General features: G+C 42.3%; 1 protein-coding gene across 1 annotated transcript; it reads left to right on the forward strand.

Annotated features, from left to right (window-relative positions):
- The first annotated feature begins 512 nt into the window (after positions 1-512).
- Positions 513-19,389, forward strand: adamtsl2 (ADAMTS-like 2). Its single transcript, XM_056419378.1, has 18 exons — positions 513-617; positions 3,400-3,542; positions 4,149-4,224; positions 4,459-4,561; positions 5,368-5,513; positions 6,426-6,549; positions 9,219-9,299; positions 9,538-9,713; positions 11,385-11,682; positions 13,807-14,158; positions 14,574-14,677; positions 14,765-14,891; positions 14,977-15,190; positions 16,502-16,657; positions 17,560-17,730; positions 18,157-18,333; positions 18,425-18,569; positions 19,262-19,389. The coding sequence occupies exons 1-18, from the start codon at positions 513-515 to the stop codon at positions 19,387-19,389; spliced, it is 2,826 nt and encodes a 941-aa protein (XP_056275353.1).
- Positions 19,390-20,365: the final 976 nt, after the last annotated feature.

A 20,365-nucleotide genomic window follows, 5' to 3' on the forward strand; every position in this document is an offset into this window, starting at 1 on the left:
CTCATCACCGGCTGCTGTACCTCCATCAATCACCACGTCAGCTACTCTGTGTTTGGTGAAAAGCATCGAGGTGTGACGGCGGTCTGAGTTTTGAGTGTTTCAGAGGTTTCCGACTTTCATGACCCACACAAGGCCGATTTAGGCTGAAACATCACAGTGTAACATGTCTCTCTTTGTTGAAGTCATCCTGATGGTTTTACAATCAAGTCCTGGTCCATCAGTGTGTTCCAAAAGAGGACAAGTCTTTCATCCTGGAAATTATGTACATGTATGAAAAGTAAAATCAAAGCTGAGGAGTCTTAAAGCTGCATTCTCTCTCCTGAACACCAGGGGGCGACTCCTTTGGTTGTATAGAAGTATATGCTTCATGTGTTAAAGCTGCATTCTCTCTCCTGACCACCAGGGGAACACTCACATGTCATGTTGTACGAGGTTAAGCTTCAGTACCAGAACCGTCTCTTCTGTGTCGTTTCATCCACATATTCAGTGTCTCCGTGTCTCTGACTGACAGGATGCGGGTGTGGTCGTGGGAACAGTTCTGGGAGACGGTTCTGGTGCTGCTGGGGCTGCTGGCGCTAGTCGTGTCTGTGGCGAACCCGTCCGCCAGGCGGCTGCAGGTACACAATACACAGCCGCCTCTTGTGATTGGCTGAAACATTGCTGTCATGTGACCTCACCATCTGTCTTCCAGCAGGCCGGCCTCCCAAAGTTAACGTTTATCTTTACATCTGATAACTTAAGTTGCTTCAATTAATTAATTAATACAAATATTCATACATAAATAAACTATACTAATTATATAGATTATATTTTATAATTAAAATGAGTGCCACATTTACCAACATTAAAGTGGTGGACACATTCATGCATCAATAAATGTGTTTCTATATTACTACGAAAATATTGCTCTGTAAATTGTATTGCAGTGAATTTATTTATAAATATATAGTTTTATATATAAATATTAGTGCTGTGAAAAATAACGCGTTAACTCAGTTAATTAAATTACAGGCTTAACTAGTTATTTTCTTTTAACGCATGCGCAGAATGAGCTTCCAATCCGTCTGTTGTTGGTCGTCACTCCAGCAGCATGTTATTCTGTCTCTACGTGGCGCGTTAACACGACTCCGATCTCCATCTCGCGCGCCGCAGAGCTCGGATGCCGGCGTGTGCGCGGACATCGGGACGAAAAAAAGTCACTTGCACCCCCCCAACAACTCTTCTCTCGGCTCGGGCAGAGCTCCGATGCTGGCGCGCGCACTGGTGAGCAATGCAGGGCTCTCAAGTGTCACGCATTGAGCGTGAGACTCTCGGCTCTTTAATGTTTTAATGCAGGGGTGCTCAATATGTCGATCGCGGTCGCCGCAGAGCTTCGATGCCTTCGATGCCGGCGCGCACCTCGCTCTGTCGCGCGAGCCGAGAATTGTTGACGGGGGGGGGGGGGGGGAACGAAAATTACACGGTGACGGGTGGAGATTTCCCCCTGTTATAATAGGAGGGGAAACACTGGAGTTGATAAGCGTGTCTTCTTGTCTGATCAACACGCAACTGTGAGGTGCGCGAATGGACCGAGCGGCCAGCTGCTGATCACTCACTCAATGAACAGACGGTTCATTTTTTGGGAGCACCGAAGACCCATTTTGACCCAGGAAAAACCCTGAATGTGTATATGGGATTAATCATGATTAATCCACAGAAACCTGTGATTAACCTGATTACAATTTTTAATCGTTTCACAGCCCTAATAAATATATGTATGTATAAATATATTTATATATATACTGTATATATTTATATAAAATGCATTTATATATATATATATATATAAATATATATGTAAATATACTGTTTATATCTATACATATAATGTAATATAATGTAATGTAATATAAGCCAGAGGGGATCTCCAAGGCAATAAAATAGTAGAGTATGTAGCCAATGTGGCAAGATCAACCGACTGGATTGTAACCTTGGGCAAAAATGTATTATGGGAAACTACAGAAATGAGTGTACGTATATTAATATATATATGTAAATATATATATATATATTTATATCCATGGAACTAAGAATTTCAACAAATAAACAAAACAACATGCAAAGTGTAAATCTTGAAACTCTAAACCAGACAGTCGACCAATCAATGGGCTTCTCTCTGTCTCCCATAATGCTTCCCTGTCTCACTCTCTCTGCAGCCGTCTGTCTCTCTCTCTCTGACGCTCTCTGTCTGGTATGTCCAGTGTCTCTCGCCCCTCTCCACAGCTGCTCTGTCTCACACCTCCACGAGGAGCTCAGTGCACATTCCAGCTCTGATGAATCTGTCTGAGCGAAATGGGACGCTGCCCGAAACAAAAGCTGCTGCTGCACATCAGGAATGTGTTCACACGCTGGACCGTCAGAACAAAACGCCGTGACGCTCATCCACCGGGACGCCGCTACTGCCCCGACCCGGACTACAGAAACTAGTCTGCCCTGACCCGGACTACAGATACTAGACTGCCCCGACCCGGACTACAGATACTAGTCTGCCCCGACCCGGACTACAGATACTACACTGCCTCGACCCGGACTACAGATACTAGTCTGCCCTGACCCGGACTACAGATACTAGTCTGCCCCGACCCGGACTACAGATACTAGACTGCCCCGACCCGGACTACAACAGTTACTAGATTGTTTCAAATACTACAACAATTGCTCGTACAAAATACACTTTTACTCAGATGTTTTACTTTAGTAAAAGTAGAAGCATCACAGAAATAAAATACTAGTACCTAGTAAATAAAGTAAATTAAAAAAAAGGTCTTTGAGTTGTACAGTCAGAGAGGTTAACAAACAAGCCCCGCAGCTCACGGTTGGGTTTTGGCAATGTGCCGCCATCTTTGAATGGATCCGAGTGAATTCGGGAAGCACTTCATCCACACAGGGTTTATTTGAGATGGTGGACTTTACCCTGAAGTGGACCTGAAATTCGTGGAGCACCGTGGTGGTCCTGAGCAGCATCCAGTTGAGGGGTCAGTCACTGAGTGGCGGCGCTACGCTAACTCTAGTTTGTAGACTTACGTTAGCTCGGGTTCAAAATACATTATAGCGGATCTCAAGATTTAGATGCTTGAAAAAGATAGTCATCCCAAAAGATTGAGCCAGTCTCTGCAAGAAGGATTAAAAACAGTAATTGCTGTTTTTATATTTTTTATATAGTTATTACATCATTTAGTTTACAGCTGAAAAACAACACATGTCCGTGTGCAGTACACGTTCACGATGTGAGCTGTGTCTGTTGCATAATTCTGTCAGATTCAGATGTAACTACAAACCGCTGTGAATAATGCAACTACTGTGTGTGTGTGTGTGTGTGTGTGTGTGTGTGTGTGTGTGCGTGTGTGTGTGTGTTTTCAGGAGGACGGCGTGGCGTCCAACAGTCTGGAGGAGGAGCTGGAGGTGACCACATACTGGTGGGGCGAGTGGGCCAAGTGGACGGCCTGCACTCGGGCCTGTGGAGGGGGGGTGGTGTCACAGGAGAGACACTGCCTCAAACAGAGGTCAGTCTGCACACACACACACACACACACACACACACACACACACACACACACACACACACACACACACACACACACACACACACACACGTAGTTCTTTAAATGTAATCATGTTTTTTTCTTTTTCTTTTCATTGCATACAGTATTTTAAAAAAGCATCTTCTGTTCACCTGCAGAGGGTTTCACACACTGTACACACAAAGCCATAAGACTACTTATGTCTTTACCAGAACCTTAACGGGACTAAGATGGACGCCACTCATCGATAATCTCATCTAACTCTCAGTAAAAGGGCAAAATAAGGTCTTAAACCGTGTAATTGAAGTCTAACCATGCGGGGACCAGCTTGGTGTCCTCAGATGGGAATAGGTCCTCACAGTGTACTAAAAACAAGCGTCTACACACACACACACACACACACACACACACACACACACACACACACACACATACACACATACAGGCGCTCGTTCACACGCTTAGAAGTTAAAATTATATTGTTCTGAACTTGACAGACACATGTTGATGGATTAGGTGTGTAGATAGGGACACTTTTTGAAATAAATATGCTGTTACTTCTCCAAAATGCTTGTTTTCTGTCCAAAGAAAGAAAGTTGCAGCCGGGAAAGACAACATGACGTGTACGGGAACGGCCAAGAAATATCACCTCTGCAACACCGAAGTGAGTCACGGTGTCCTCGTCACTTCATTTCACATCTTTATTAAAACAAACGTGCCGTTTGATGCCAGCGGGCCTCCGAGGGCGTGACCGTACGCAGCTGTGTGAAAGTAAAGCCGGGCGGGGCTTGGGGGGGTGGGGACCATCCCCTGCACAAATAAACGCTTAAGGAGAATTTATTTGTGTAACGTATTCTGTACAAGTGTGAAAGAGACTTTTAATGGTCTGTCTCTGCAGGAATGTCCTGCCAGTGGGAGGAGCTTCAGGGAGGAGCAGTGCTGGTCCTTCAACTCACAGATGTACAATGGGAGGAACTACCAGTGGAAGCCTCTGTACCCCGGTACTCACTCACCTCCTTAGTCCGTTGAACCCTCCGGAGGGGAGGAGGTCCAAACCAGGTCCAAGCAGTATAGCGTCTTTAAAAAGACTTCTTTAGACCCGTCTGTGGTGTCCATGAATACCTCGTTATTGAGTCTCTTGAAACTAAAGGATGGATGAGCGACGAGGAAACCCAGGAGTCCCCTGCTCATTAGTTATCATTCATGAGTATTAACCCTTCTAAGTACAAGTATTTTGGGGCGGCTTTAGCTCAGTGGGGTAAGAGGGCCGTCCTGCAACCGCAGGGTTGTGGGTTCGATCCCGCCCCCCCCATTAGTGCAAGAAGTGTCCTTGAGCAAGGCACTGAACTGAACCCCCTTCCTTCGCTTCCCGGCTGCCCCTGCCACTGCTCACCCTTAATAAATGGGTTGATGGGTGCTAATAGATTAATAAAAGTGTATATTCTATTCTAAATAAGCACAACAAACAGTCATTAAAAACAGTAAAGAATCGACAATAACTGAAATATTATAAATACAGACAGAATAACTTATTGCACAGTGTATTTATTTATAAACGTAAATATATTTATATATATATATGAAAATGTTGTTATATATATTTATTTATATACGTAAATATATTTAAATATAAATATTTCTATATATATATAAATATATACATGTTTATATAAATATATATTTATATATATATATATATATATTAAAATCTATATTTACATATGTATAATAACATATATTTACACATATAAATACATATGTACAATATAGATTTTTATATATTTATTTCCATTAAACCAAACCCTAGACGACTACGTCCACATCTCCAGTAACCCGTGCGACCTCCACTGCACCACCACCGACGGCCAGCGGCAGCTGATGGTGGCGGCGCGCGACGGCACGTCCTGCAAGTACAGCAGCTACCGCGGCGTCTGCGTGGACGGTAAGTGTGAGGTGAGTGCAGCTTCCTCCTCCTCCTCCTCCTCATCATCATCATCATCATCATCTACCTCACCGTTTGCCACTTCTCATGTGGGCTCTTCTGTCTGATGCCCTGTGTTACAAACAGGTGTTGTTGTTGTTTGTTTTCTGAGGCTGTAAATAATGCAGATACATCCACACTATTCATATGCCTTCATTTCACACACACACACACACACACACACACACACACACATACACAGACACACACACATATTCACATGCCTTCGTTTTACACACACACACACACATTCTAATCCATTCATTTCACACACACAGACACACACACACACATACATATTAATATCTCTTCATTTTACACACAGACACACACACACACACTCATATCCCTTCATTTCACACACAGATACACACGCACACACACACAAACACACACATACATATCCCTTCATTTCACACACACACACATAAATATTCCTTCATTCCACACACACACACAAACACACACACACACAGACACTAACACACTCATATCCCTTCATTGCACACACACATAAACACACACAAACACACACACACGCCCCTTCATTTGAAGAACTCATGAAAGGGAAAGCTGTGACCTTATGACCTCGAACGACTACATGACCTCATCAACACTGATTGGACATACTAGGTGGACGACGTTCCCTTTATTGATGTTTCTCTAACCAGAGATTTAAACGTTGAAACGTGAGACATGAATAATTAAAAACAACAAATAAATATAAACATGAATAAAAGATGTACATTTTTAGAAACATCACGGCCATCTCTTTTATACTTATGATGTTCTCATGCATTCGTAATTTACAGTCGATGTTTATTTTCATATATTATTTCATCTTCCACTTCCTGCTTCGCAACTTCCTGCTTCCGGCCGCTTAGCCAATCGGGTGCGACGGCGTGCTGTTCTCCTCCAACACGTTGGATAAGTGCGGCGTCTGTCAGGGAGACGGCAGCAGCTGCAGCCGCGTTACCGGGAACCTCCACAAGGGGGCCACGAGTCTGGGTAAGTCGTCCCATAAATATATATATATATATATATATATATACAGGACTGTCTCAGAAAATTAGAATATTGTGATGAAGTTCTTTATTTTCTGTAATGAAATTTAAAAAACAAAAATGTCATGCATTCTGGATTCATTACAAATCAACTGAAATATTGCAAGCCTTTTATTCTTTTAATATTGCTGATTATGGCTTACAGCTTAAGAAAACTCAAATATCCTATTTCTAAATATTAGAATATCATGAAAAAGTATACTAGTAGGGTATTAAACAAATCACTTGAATCGTCTAATTAACTCGAAACACCTGGAAACACATTTTCAAATGTTTGATTTTGTTTTGCTGTTATAAATCTTTTTTTTTACTTGGTCTGAGGAAATATTCTAATTTTATGAGATAGGATTTTAGAGTTTTCTTAAGCTGTAAGCCATAATCAGCAATATTAAAAGAATAAAAGGCTTGCAATATTTCAGTTGATTTGTAATGAATCCAGAATGCATGACATTTTTGTTTTTTTAATTGCATTACAGAAAATAAAGAACTTTATCACAATATTCTAATTTTCTGAGACAGTCCTGTATATACACTACCATTCAAAAGTTTGGGATCACTTAGAAATGACCTTATTTTTCAAAGAAAAGCACTGTTTTTTCAACAAAGATAACATTACATTAATCAGAAATACACTCTCTACATTGTTAATGTGGTAAATGACTATTCTAGGTGGAAGTGTCTGGTTTCTAATGAAATATCTCCATAGGTGTATAGAGGCCCTTTTACAGCAACTATCACTCCAGTGTTCTAATGGTACATTGTGTTTGCTAATCGCCTTAGAAGACTAATGTCTGATTAGAAAACCCGTGCAATTATGTTAGCACAGCTGAAAACAGTTATGCTGGTGATATAAACTATACAACTGGCCTTCCTTTGAGCTTGAAGTTTGTAGAACAAAATTAATATTTCAAATATTAATCATTATTTCTAACCTTGTCAATGTCTTGACTATATTTTATATTCATTTGATAAATAAAAGTGTGATTTTTCATGGAAGACACGAAATTGTCTGGGTGATCCCAAACTTTTGAACGGTAGTGTATATATGTATATATATATACAGATATATATATATAAAAATATACATAAAGATATCTATGAATACATACTTTTATATATACATAAAAATATATATTTACACATATAAACGTATATATATATATATATATATTGAGAGAGAGAGAGAGATGTATACACACATTACTAGATATGCATTGACTATCTCTATATCTGATATACACCGAAAATATATAGTGAATTTAATTAGTCATTCCAGTTTTTTTCAGGCGCTACCAAGCGTTTGTCCAATCAGTGGTCACATTTTCAAAACTCTAAACACATTTAGCACAGCATCGGTGTTTTGTGGCCGTACCATTCACACATTTCATGTCGTTTTCAAACAATATGCAGTCAGTGAACACATTTTCACAATGCTTACATTTTCTTAACAGACAAGCTATATATACCTCTCAACAAAACGATGGATTGTTTTTGTATTATTTACGAATGTTAACACACAACATCCCACAATGGCAAACACAATATTCCAAACCTTAGATACAGTCTCAAAACCTGTTCTGCAATGATATCAGTTATAAAACAATATATCTCAGCTGATAATAAACAAACAATTGATTCCCCATCTCCTCCTGATGGTAGGTACGTTTGGAATGTTTTTGAGAAATATGTTTTTGCAAGTTTTGGATTAGAATTTAAGTTTCGATTATGACAGGTTGAGATGTTGATCACACAGACACCGCCGACATTGACTAACCCAATGTTGTTCTATTGCAGCCGTTGCCCCAAAACGGTTTATTTGTAAAAAAAATCAATTAAAAAAACTAAACAGTTTGGATTGAACTTTTTTAAAGGAACAATAGTTCCCCCCCTTTTTATCTGGGCTTGTTGCCGTTGTTCTTTTGTTCAGAATGCTCTTGTGTGTTTCTTGGATATTTTGTTCACTGTAAGCAATACTGTAAAACTTTTTTCTGTTCCATCATACTGTAAACAGTATTTATACTGTACCTCCTGTAGTAAACAGGAAAGAGAAAAAAACTGATTTGGTTTTTACTGGAATGCTTTTGAATGTGAATATTACATGTGGACATACAGTTCCCAACCAAGAAATGTAGTGTCAAAACAGTGGATTACATGTTTTGCATGCAAATACCTGTAAAACTTAAACATAAAAGTGTATGCAGTTGTTGTAATGTCAGCAACAGCCAGTGTTTTGAAACCTGGTGAACTTTGATTGACTGGAAGGACCTTGTGAAGTGAAAACAAGAGTTATTCTTTGACAGAATAATTTCATTTTGAGTCAGATTTCCAGTGTTTTGGTAAAGTTAGTGTCTGCAGAAAAAGATGTGTTCTATTCTGAAATGAAGAGTTAGTATATATTTAACAAAATGTGCTTTTGACAAGAAAATTATCCATTTGGCCAGTTGTGCTTTGTAGGTGTGAGTCTGTGTTAAGAGTTTAGAAAAAGTATCTGAAGTATGGGTAAGCGCTTGTTAGCGATTGAAAAAAACTGTAATATCAGTCAGAATAAACGTTTTGGTTAAATTAACAAAATATAATAACATAAAAACACACTTTCTACTTTCTGTCGTCAAGGTTACTCTTTCATCACTCAGATCCCTGAAGGATCATGGGACATCCAGATCATCGAGAGGAAGAAATCTGCTGACGTGCTGGGTACACACACTCAAAAGCACACGCCCACACACACATAAACACACACACACACACACACACACAATCATATCCCTTCATTTCACATATATTCACACACACATTCATTTCCCTTCATTTCACCACATACAAAAATACACACACATACGCACACGCACACACACACGCGCGCACACATACACACACACACACACACACACAGTAACGCTCTTCCTGATGAATGTTCATCGTCTCCTCCCAGCCGTCACCGACCAGGCAGGAAACTTCTTCTTCAACGGCGCCTACAAGGTGGACAGCCCTCAGAACTTCCACGCGGCGGGCGGTGTGTTCAAGTACCGCCGGCCCATGGACGTGTACGAGACGGGCATCGAGTACATCGTGGCTAAAGGGCCCATCGACCAGGCCGTCAACATTCTGGTACGCCCAGCTAGTGATGACGTGTGTGTGTCTCAAGCTTTTATTGTGAAAGGTAAGGACACGAGGAGAGGAGAGGATACGTCCGTCTCTATTCTATGCTGGATGGGCGACTTTAACTTTATCGCTAGTTTTACCTAGAACGTCTTCTCTCTGAGAAATACAATTTATTTTACTACTTTGTCTGTTTAATGCCTCATTTGCATATTTAAACATACATATTCATAAAACTACTTTTTTCAAGTATCATTGTGACATCTATTATTACACTTTATGCCGCTTTGGTCCTATTACTGGTCTGAAGCCAGTATATATAATTTTTATTTTATTATTTAAATGTATTATTTATATATATTTATATGTATACATTTGTATATGGATAGTAGTGCTGTGAAAAATAACGCGTTCACTCAGTTAATCCAATTACAGGTTTAACTAGTTATTTTTTTTTAACGCATTTAACGCATGCGCAGAATGAGCTTCCAATCCGTCTGTTGTTGGTCGTCGGGACGAAAAGAAAGTCACTTGCAAAATGAGCTTCCAATACACCAATTCAATCTGAACTCTGTCCGCTCTCATGCAGACGGTCTGTTCATCGGTAATGATCCTTCCGCAGGTTCACCTCCGGAAACCTTGTTACGACTTTTACTTCCTGTAGATCAGGGTCTCAACACGTCGATCGCGACCTGCCAGTCGATCGCGGCGTAGTGTCGGTAGATCGCATGACATTAAAAAGATTGGCCCGCCCCCTGACATGTTCTCTATAGCACATCTTTGTTCTTTTATTAAACTAAACGTCTGTTGTTGATCGTATCTCCACAGCAGCATGTCATTTCTGTCTCTTCGCGTTAACACTTATCGATCTCCGTCTCGCGCGCCACAGAGCTCCGTGCGCGCATCGGGACCGAGCAAAAAAAGTCACTTGTCAATCTGTCCACCTTTAGATTGTATCATGGTGGAGTTAATGGTTGACAAACAAGAAAAATGCTCTGCTTAACCCTCCTGTTACCTTTATATTTACTGACATATTTTACCCGCTGGGGTCAATTTGACCCCAGCAATTAAAACCTCCAGAAAATTATTAGAATTAATATTGCTTCCCAAGTTTAAGTGTGAGGTACTTTATGTTTGTTTGTTGACTACCTAAATAGCCCTTTAAATAAATAAAAAGTTGATATTTCTGATATGTTTGACACAGTGAAAAACAGCCTGGGGTCAAATTGACCCCAAAGAACACCGACATTAAACATTGAATGGGGTCAAATTGACCCTAAAGGTAACAGGAGGGTTAAACATTCTGTTTAGGATGAAGATGTATTAATGTTCCATATGGAAGAAAACTGCTAAATAACTGCTGAGTTGCAGCACCATTGTATAGAAGAATGTATAAATGTATATATCCGTCTTTTGTCATAAATCTCTATGTTCTCACAAAATATACCGAGAATATCGGTAATATGTGATTAATCATGATTAATCCACAAAAACCTGTGATTAATCCGATTAAAAATTGTAATCGTTTCACAGCCCTAATGGATAGATTTATATGAATATACTTTTTTATATATACATATGTATATATATATATACATATATATATATACATATATATATATATGTATATACATTTTTGTATATATATAGAAACTAACCCTCCCTGGACTCTCCTCTCAGGTGTGGAACCAGAGCGGCCACACGCCGTACATCACCTATGAGTACACCGTCCTCCGGGAGTCCATGCCGCCGATCCCGCATCCTCCCGTCTACACCGGGTCTGACGCCTCGGCCGGGGAGGTGTCTGCGGAGGTGGGCGGAGCACCGCCGGCCACCAACGGCAGCGTCTACGACCAGGCGGCACCCGAGGGCCGGCCGCTGCCGGAGGGCGCCGACGGGCCGAAGGGCCAAGAAACCAACGAGGTGTACGAGGAGACGGAGGCCATCGACTGCGACCTGGACGCCCCAAAGGTCACAGGTCAGGACTGTTGTCGCACCTGAGATCTGAACAGGTGTGATACATGTATGACACATGTATGACACATGTATGATACATGTATGATACCTGTATGATACATGTATGATACCTGTACGATACATGTATGATACCTGTATGATACCTGTACGATACCTGTATGATACCTGTACGATACATGTATGATACCTGTATGATACCTGTACGATACATGTATGATACCTGTACGATACATGTATGATACCTGTATGATACCTGTACGATACCTGTACGATACCTGTACGATACCTGTATGATACATGTATGATACCTGTACGATACCTGTATGATACCTGTACGATACATGTATGATACCTGTACGATACCTGTATGATACCTGTATGATACCTGTATGATACCTGTATGATACATGTATGATACCTGTATGATACCTGTACGATACATGTATGATACCTGTACGATACATGTATGATACCTGTATGATACCTGTATGATACATGTATGATACCTGTACGATACATGTATGATACCTGTATGATACATGTATGATACCTGTACGATACCTGTATGATACCTGTATGATACATGTATGATACCTGTATGATACATGTATGATACCTGTACGATACCTGTATGATACCTGTATGATACATGTATGATACCTGTATGATACCTGTATGATTTTTGATACATTTCAAAGGAGTGGCTGTAAAACGATGGATAACACATTTCACTTCTTCTAAAGCCTTATAATAGAGTATTATCATACTAAATAAAGGTCCCTGGTTATTGTTGCTGCTTCCATCAGCACTATTAATAGTTTACTAGTTTATTGTTACGTAGTCCTTCAATAAATCTACGCTAACTCAAATTTATACACCTTTTCACGTATTCACCAAAATAAAAGTATCTCGGACCCGAAACAAGTGGAACCAAGAGAACGAAAAAGAGATGAGGCCCATTGGCAGAGCACACAAATAGGTCAGATATTACATCTGTGTGTGTGTGTGTGTGTGGCCCTCTCGCTGCTCTGCATTATTCAGGCCTCAGACACATAGAGCGGATCGTTTGGCGGATGAAAAATTCAGAGTTTTCGTGTTTTCTCTTTTCTCAGTGAAACGTCGGCGTCACACACACGAGCGGTAATGGCTTCCCGTTCGCCCGGTGATACGAGGTGGAGGAGAAGGTGGTTGAAAGGCCTCCTCTTCCTCCTCGTCTTCCTCCTCTCGTTTCCCGTCTCCTCCTCTCTGTGTTTTTAAAGCATCGTGCTGCCTTCATAGGCTCGTAACTAAAACTGTGTAATATATACATATAATGTATAAATGTTACTATAACATTTAGTTAAATAACTCTCTCTGTTTTTAATTTGTTATGTTTATTCCAGTGTAAACATATTGTACACAAATTTATATAAATGTAATGTAAGTAAATTTCTCAAATATTATAACTAAAATACATTTAATTTGATTTATTATAACCCTCATTACTGAATGAACGATCAAAACGCACGTTATAACGTTAACTTTCTCCAAAGCTTTTTTGTCACAATAAATATGAATTAAAAATATTTGTTTCTCTTAATAAATCATATTAATTATAATAAATAATAATGTACACTTTAATTGACTGGGGAAATTCTTCTCTACCTTTAATTCGCCCGACTATTTGTGGTTCATTCGCTTCATTGCACTGGAGAGGGTGCGTGGCTTATCTCCGTGGAAACAGTTATCATTTCCGACGTCCACCACGGAAAAGATAACCACTATTTCTGCTTTATACTTGTTGTGGAAATATATAATATTAATAGTATGAGCCCAGACACAAGGACGTTAGATGTTCCGACGCATAAAGCAGAAATAATAGTGGTTATGAACTCATGGTGATAAGCCACGCCCCCTCTCCGGCGCTTCTGGCACGAATTATCTAAAATTGTCCGGCGAGTAAAGTAACGTGAGAGTTCGCTTCTCTTTGGTGTGAATGCAGCACGAATGAGAGTGAACAGATTAAAATATGACCTTCAAAATAAAAGCACAGGATTATTTTTCTTACATTTCTTTAAGAAAAGGTGATCACAAGTCTTTCAAGCCGTCGTTAACTTGCCGTTTTCTTCCCTCTTCGACCCATCAGAAGGAAACAGCAGCCATACGGGCAGCACCGTAAGCCCCGCCCCCGCCGGTGGGCCCCTGGACCCGGGGCCGGACTCCCCGAACCTCATTTGGAGGGTCCTGCTGGATGGCCGGGTTGGCCCTGACGAGCTGCTCGTCAACATCTCGACCAATCAGCTGCTGGCGGAGGGGGACGATCTGTACTCGTCGGAGGTGGGACCGGCGGAGGCGGACCTGAGCGGGCCGCTCGGCGCCAACGGCACGCTGGAGTTCACGCTGGGCCGCAAACGCAACGACAGCGGAGGAGACGGGTCCTTTCAGAACAAGACCGTGCCCAGCGGTGGGAGGAGCTCTGGACGCGCCAACAGAACCAGGTGAGCCTACAGAACCCAACAGAACCAGGTGAGCCTACAGAACCCAATAGAACCAGGTGAGCCTACAGAATCCAACAGAACCAGGTGAGCCTACAGAACCCAATATAACCAAGAGAGCATACAGAACCCAATAGAACCAGGTCAGCCTACAGAACCAGATGAGCCAATAGAATCCAACAGAACCAGGTGAGCCTACAAAACCCAACAGAATCAGGTCCTTCAGGCAGAAGTCCACTTTTCTGAACCTGGATGTTCAGACTCTGTAGAACCCTGCTGGACTTGAACAGGAAGGAATCCTCAGAGACGTAGCCAGAGGCAGTGAGACAGGTATACAGACTATAAGGCAGACAGACCAGTAGACAGACAGGTATACGTACAGACTATAAAGTGTGTGTGTGTGTGTGTGTGGTCACAGGGGGAATCAGAGGATCTACCAGAAGAACCGGAAGCTGAGCGTCGCCGACATGTACCGCTGGAAACTTTCCTCTCAGGAGCCCTGCAGCATGACCTGCTCTATAGGCAGATACACACAGACACACACACACGCACACAAACACACACACACACACACACATCTTCCATGCTGACTTAGCTTATTGTCTCCAGGCATCTCCAAGTCCTTCGTCACGTGCATCCGGTTCGACGGCGTGGAGGTGCACGACATGTACTGCGACGCTCTGACCCGACCGGAGCCGGTCCACGACTTCTGCATCGGGAGGGAGTGTCCGCCCAGGTACAGGAGGGGGGGGCGACATTTAAGCAGGGGGGGGGGGGGCTCATTCAACCTGTAAGTCAACGGGACCCCCCTGGTGTTCCAGGTGGGAGGCGAGCAGCTGGAGCGAATGTTCCCGGACGTGCGGCGAGGGCTTCCAGTTCCGTCAGGTGCGCTGCTGGAAGATGATCTCGCCGGGCCTGGACAGCTCGGTGTACAGCGACCTCTGCTCCGCCGCCGACCTGGAGAGACCCGTGGAGCGGCGGCCATGCAAGAGCCCCGCCTGCGGCCCCCAGTGGGAGGTGGCCGAGTGGACAGAGGTACGGAGGCGTCTGTGATACGGCGACCGCACCCGTAAAAAAAAAGATCGGCGCGATCCGGAGATAACGCAGGGTTCATACACAAGTTGACCATGGATTTCCATGACCTTTCCATGCCATTTATAACCTTTCCATTACCTATCCAGGACTTTTCCATTACCTTTCTATGACCTTTAAAAAAATAAAAATGTTTTAAATTCATGGGAAGGTCCTGGGAAGGTCCTGGAAAGGTCATGGAAATGTCATGGAAATCCACTGGTGATCATGTGTATGAACCCTGTATATCGCTTCAGGCTCTCAAATAGGGTTGGGTACCGAGAACCGGTGCCACATGCTACCCGGATCAAAACGCAACGCACATTTCGGTGCTTCCTTTCGGTGCCTGAGCCGATTGAAATAAAAAAATATATATTGTTTTGAACTTCTCTGGTGACTCCGCCCTGTCAGCAGGTTACGACAGCCTCTCATATTTAACTTTGAGAGCGGAGGCATGCGCAGTGTGTGACTACGTGAGGCCGGTGCCGAGCACACCAGCGTCAGGCTGAGCGCGATGGGGAGACCGTCACCGGTCCCCTTGAAAACATGGAGACCGATGAATAAAAGAGCAGCCTTAACTCAGATTAGTACCGTAACGTTGATTGCAAGTCTTGCATTCATAAAAGTAGGCAAACAAATAATAAATTAGCCATTATAACCATGTTTAAGCTAGCTCGTAGCTAGCGCTAGCTACGAGCTACGAGCGTGACAGTCTGCTAGCAGATGTGTTGATGTCCAGCGGTCCCGGCTGTATACCCGGTGTTACCGGGAATATAATGACGGAGAAATAAAGAACGTGGGGCATCACTTTGTTTCAGTGTAACTCTCGCTATCAATAGCAACACTTTATTTGTCACGTCATCTTCAGTACCTCTAGTTGGTTGTTCTCTTTGTCCATCAAAACAGTGACATGATTAACCCTATAAGGTCTGCACATGATAATATAAATATATATATATATATATATATATATCATATAATGGAGAACATATATTGTGTATGTTAACAGTCTGATATCCGTTTTTTGTCAGTGAGGCCATGATAACGGCTTTTACAGGGAATATGGCCAAAGAGGTTTTTAATGTCCTCATTGTGCGTTTAAAAAAAAGTATTGGTTCAGGCACCGGTATCGTTTTAAAAGTACCGGTTTAGCACCGGTATCGGAAAAAACCCAAACGATACCCATCCCTCAAGACTCTTAATTGAAGGAGTCCAGAGGAGCAGCTTGAGATGACCCTCGTCTTCACCTTCGTGTCTCGGTGCTTCCCTCCACAGTGTCCGGCTAAATGCGGCCGCAGAGCCCAGGTGACCCGCGACGTCCGCTGCTCCTACGAGACCCGACCGTGTGACCCGACCGCCAAACCGCCCAACGCCAAAAACTGCACCGGTCCGCCCTGCGAGCGCCAATGGACCATGTCGGAGTGGGGGCCCGTGAGTAGTCTTCATCCTCCAATCGGGTCACTGTGTTCATTTTGAAGGATTTATGGTTTTCTTTCCTTACATTTTAGATTTGTTCCAAAACATTAAAAAGATCACCTCCTTTTTCACTTCAGAGCCACCGAGTGAATTTCTTTTATGGCTTTGCACAGACAAATGAAGTTCTTGATGTTCCATTCAGAGTCAAGAGTCTGGAAGCCCGCACGTCTTATTATTTACAACTGTGGCGTCCGACCAGCACAAACATGGATGGATGTGAACTTTCCTTTCCACGGAGGAAAAAAGTCAGAAATGCGTTTTTTTATAATAGAAAAATACCAACTGTGAGCACCATGTACGACTTACTCTTTATTAACCGTTTTTGCAGTAAATCAGTGTTTGTAGTATTAAGCACCTTTTTTAACATGTACAAAATAATAATATACGGTTGTTTTGCGTTTTCTCACTGTGGTGACTTTTGCAGGATTTTCGGAGCTACATGACTTTAGTAGTCACCGTGACCCGGAAAGCAAACAGCTGGAGGCCAAAATGTGCGATGGTTTTATTCACTTCTTGTTTTTCTTTCAAAGTGTGTGTTAACCACTGGGTTTAAATCTCCCCACTGTGGGACCACTAAAGGATTATCTTATCTTAGAACATGAGGTAATTAAGAAGCTTGAACTTCAGCGGAACGATCAGATATTAAATGAATGCGACAAGATTTCCTCTGACTCGTCATTACATGACATTCATGAGATTGAATCCAACGTGAGGGCGACCCGATCTGACGTCAGCGTTTTTTGATAACGATCTTTTGTGACGAGACTCGGACGTCGAACAGTGAGAGCCAGATTGTACAACACTTTGTTGACGGTGACTCATCCCCCCCCCCCCCCCCCCCCACCCTGTTGTCGCAGTGCTCGGGCCTGTGCGGCCAGGGGAAGACGACGCGCCACGTGTACTGCAAGGCGCCGGAGGGCCGCGTGGTGCCTGAGAACCAGTGCTCGGCGGAGGACAAGCCGCTGGCCATTCACCCCTGTGGGGAGAGAGACTGTGCTCCACACTGGCTGAGCCAAGACTGGGAGAGGGTGAGGTCCTGATGCTGCCTTCAAGTGTGTACATGTAGTGGTCCTCTTTGATTTGGTCGGTTCTAAAATATTGGGGAATTCTAATGATGAATAAACTACAGTTTTTATCAGCTGTTATTGATTATTTAACAGTTCTGGGAGAAAGTCTTCCGGAAAGTCACCAGGTTTTGGCAACAAAACAACTTAGTTGAATTAGAAAAAAGATCATGACTTGTGTACAAGTAACAACATAACACTAATCAATGTAACATGTCAACAGAACAAGTAACAACATAACAATAAACAATATAACATGTAAACAGAACAAGTAACATAACAAACAATGTAACATGTCAACAGAACAAGTAACAACATAACAATAAACAATGTAACATGTAAACAGCCAGCATAAAGTCAGCGTTTACATTTTCTGTTTTCTATCCGTAGTGTAACACGACCTGCGGTCGCGGCATGAAGGGAAGGCTCATCCTGTGCGTCGGCATCAGTGCAGGAAAGTTCCAGAGCTTTGACGAAGAGGCCTGCGGCGGCAGCGAGAGGCCCGAAGAGGAGAACACCTGCTTTGAGAGGCCGTGCTTCAAATGGTACACCACCCCCTGGTCTGAGGTGAGGTCCGCACAGCGCACACACCACAAAGACACCACAAAGACTTCCTCCAGCTCATCAGCTGGCTTTGTTTCTTTTTGTGTGACCTCAGTGCACAAAGACGTGTGGTGTGGGCGTGAGGATGAGGGACGTCAAGTGTTACCAGGGCAGGGAGCTGGTCCGAGGCTGTGACCCCCTCACCAAGCCGGTGGCCAAGCAGACCTGCACTCTGCAGCCCTGCCCCACCGAGCCGCCAGGTAGCACCTGCCGCTCTACAGTCAGGGGCGCCTTTGCAACTCATTTAAATGGTTCACTTTGTGGGGACATCCTTTCGGTCCCCTTGAATTTGTTGTACCCCACAAATGCAGGAAGACAGGAACAAACACACACACGCTCACTATTATACTTCGTGAGGACACTCATTAACATAATTAATGCTCTAACCTTAATCATTACAACTAAATGCCTGACCCTCCCCAACCTTCACCTGAACCTTATTCTAACCAGAACCTTAAAACTAAGTCCTAAACTTTGAAGGTCCGTCCCGAAGTGAGGACCGACTCAAAATGGTCCTCACAAAGATAGCTGTACAAGCATTGACACACTCAGCGAGTTTCCTTTTTTTCTTCTATCAAAATTGTTAACAAATATATTATTTCAGCCACAAATCAACTGTTTACAATGCAAGAAAGACACAAAGAAAAGTAGTATAATTTACTGTTAACTACAGTGAATGTAGAGTGCCATTAAAGCGGAATATCGATTCTGACAACAAAACATGCAACAACCAGTATACAATAAAGTACAAAATAAAATAAAATAGACATGAATTATTAAATGTTAACCTGAAATTGAAAAAGGCTTTTTCTTTAAAAACATAATTCTTAATAAGAACTATTTCAAACTGGTTGCAGGTCCAGATTGAAATGTTTGGTGCTATGTGTCCCAGATGAGAGCTGCCAGGATCGCCCCTCCACCAACTGCCTGCTGGCGCTGAAGGTCAACCTGTGCAGCCACTGGTACTACAGCAAGGCCTGCTGCCACTCCTGCCGCGACCTGCGACCTCCGACCTCCTAGTCCAGGACGCCGCCCCCTCCTCTCCGACTTCAGAACGAGGAAACCAATGAGTATGTTTATATGTAAACGTGGTACTACAGTTACTGTGAACAATGGAGTCCAGGGCTTCCTCCTATGAAATGGATATAGCTGGTTAATTTAAATGATCTAAAATGAATTCTGATCCTCTTAATATCAGACAAGACACATTTTGTCAATCTCGTTGATGCTGCATCAACTGCAATATTCACACTTCTCTATTTGCTCTTTTTTCTTATTTATTTTCCAAACACTGAATGTGTGTCTTCTCTGTTTGGAATAAAAATGATTGGGGCAAAAAAAAGAGAAGCAAATTCTTACCGTGAGGAGAATTTCTTCTCCACATCTCAAAGTTTTAATCAGTTGCTTTGTGAGTCAAAATCGACGAAAATATTTCAACCCAGTCGCCAGGAAAACATTTTGGTATTGTCGTTTCTGCAAACCACGAATACATTGAATGTCGACGTTTCCGAATCAAAAATCCACTTTACAAATGTTTCATATTAGCCTTGTATGGCGCGTGCAGAAATGCACAAGTGGGTTGTTGCTGATGTTGTTATCATATTGTCAATTTGTAACCTTGTGTTATTTTGTTTTATTCCACAGTGTTCATTTTCTTAGCATAAATATTATTCTATGTTTCTTGCCCAGGGACAACGGGGGGAAATAGCCACATTAATGAAATAAATCTTAACATTTGGTTAGGTTTAGGCAACCAAACTACTTTGTGAAGTTCAAAAATATATCATTATGTTCAAATAATAACTTGACAAGAAACAATGCAACAAGAAACAATGTACGAAACAATATAACGTGACAACGTAGCAGTGTAACGTGACAACGTGACAATGTAACGTGACAATGTAATGTGAAAACGTAACAATGTAAGAAACAATATAATGTGATAACGTAACATTATAACGTGACAACGTAACGATATAACGTGACAACATAACAA

Source organism: Pseudoliparis swirei, chromosome 7 (genome assembly GCF_029220125.1).
Source record: "Pseudoliparis swirei isolate HS2019 ecotype Mariana Trench chromosome 7, NWPU_hadal_v1, whole genome shotgun sequence".
NCBI lineage: Eukaryota > Metazoa > Chordata > Actinopteri > Perciformes > Liparidae > Pseudoliparis > Pseudoliparis swirei.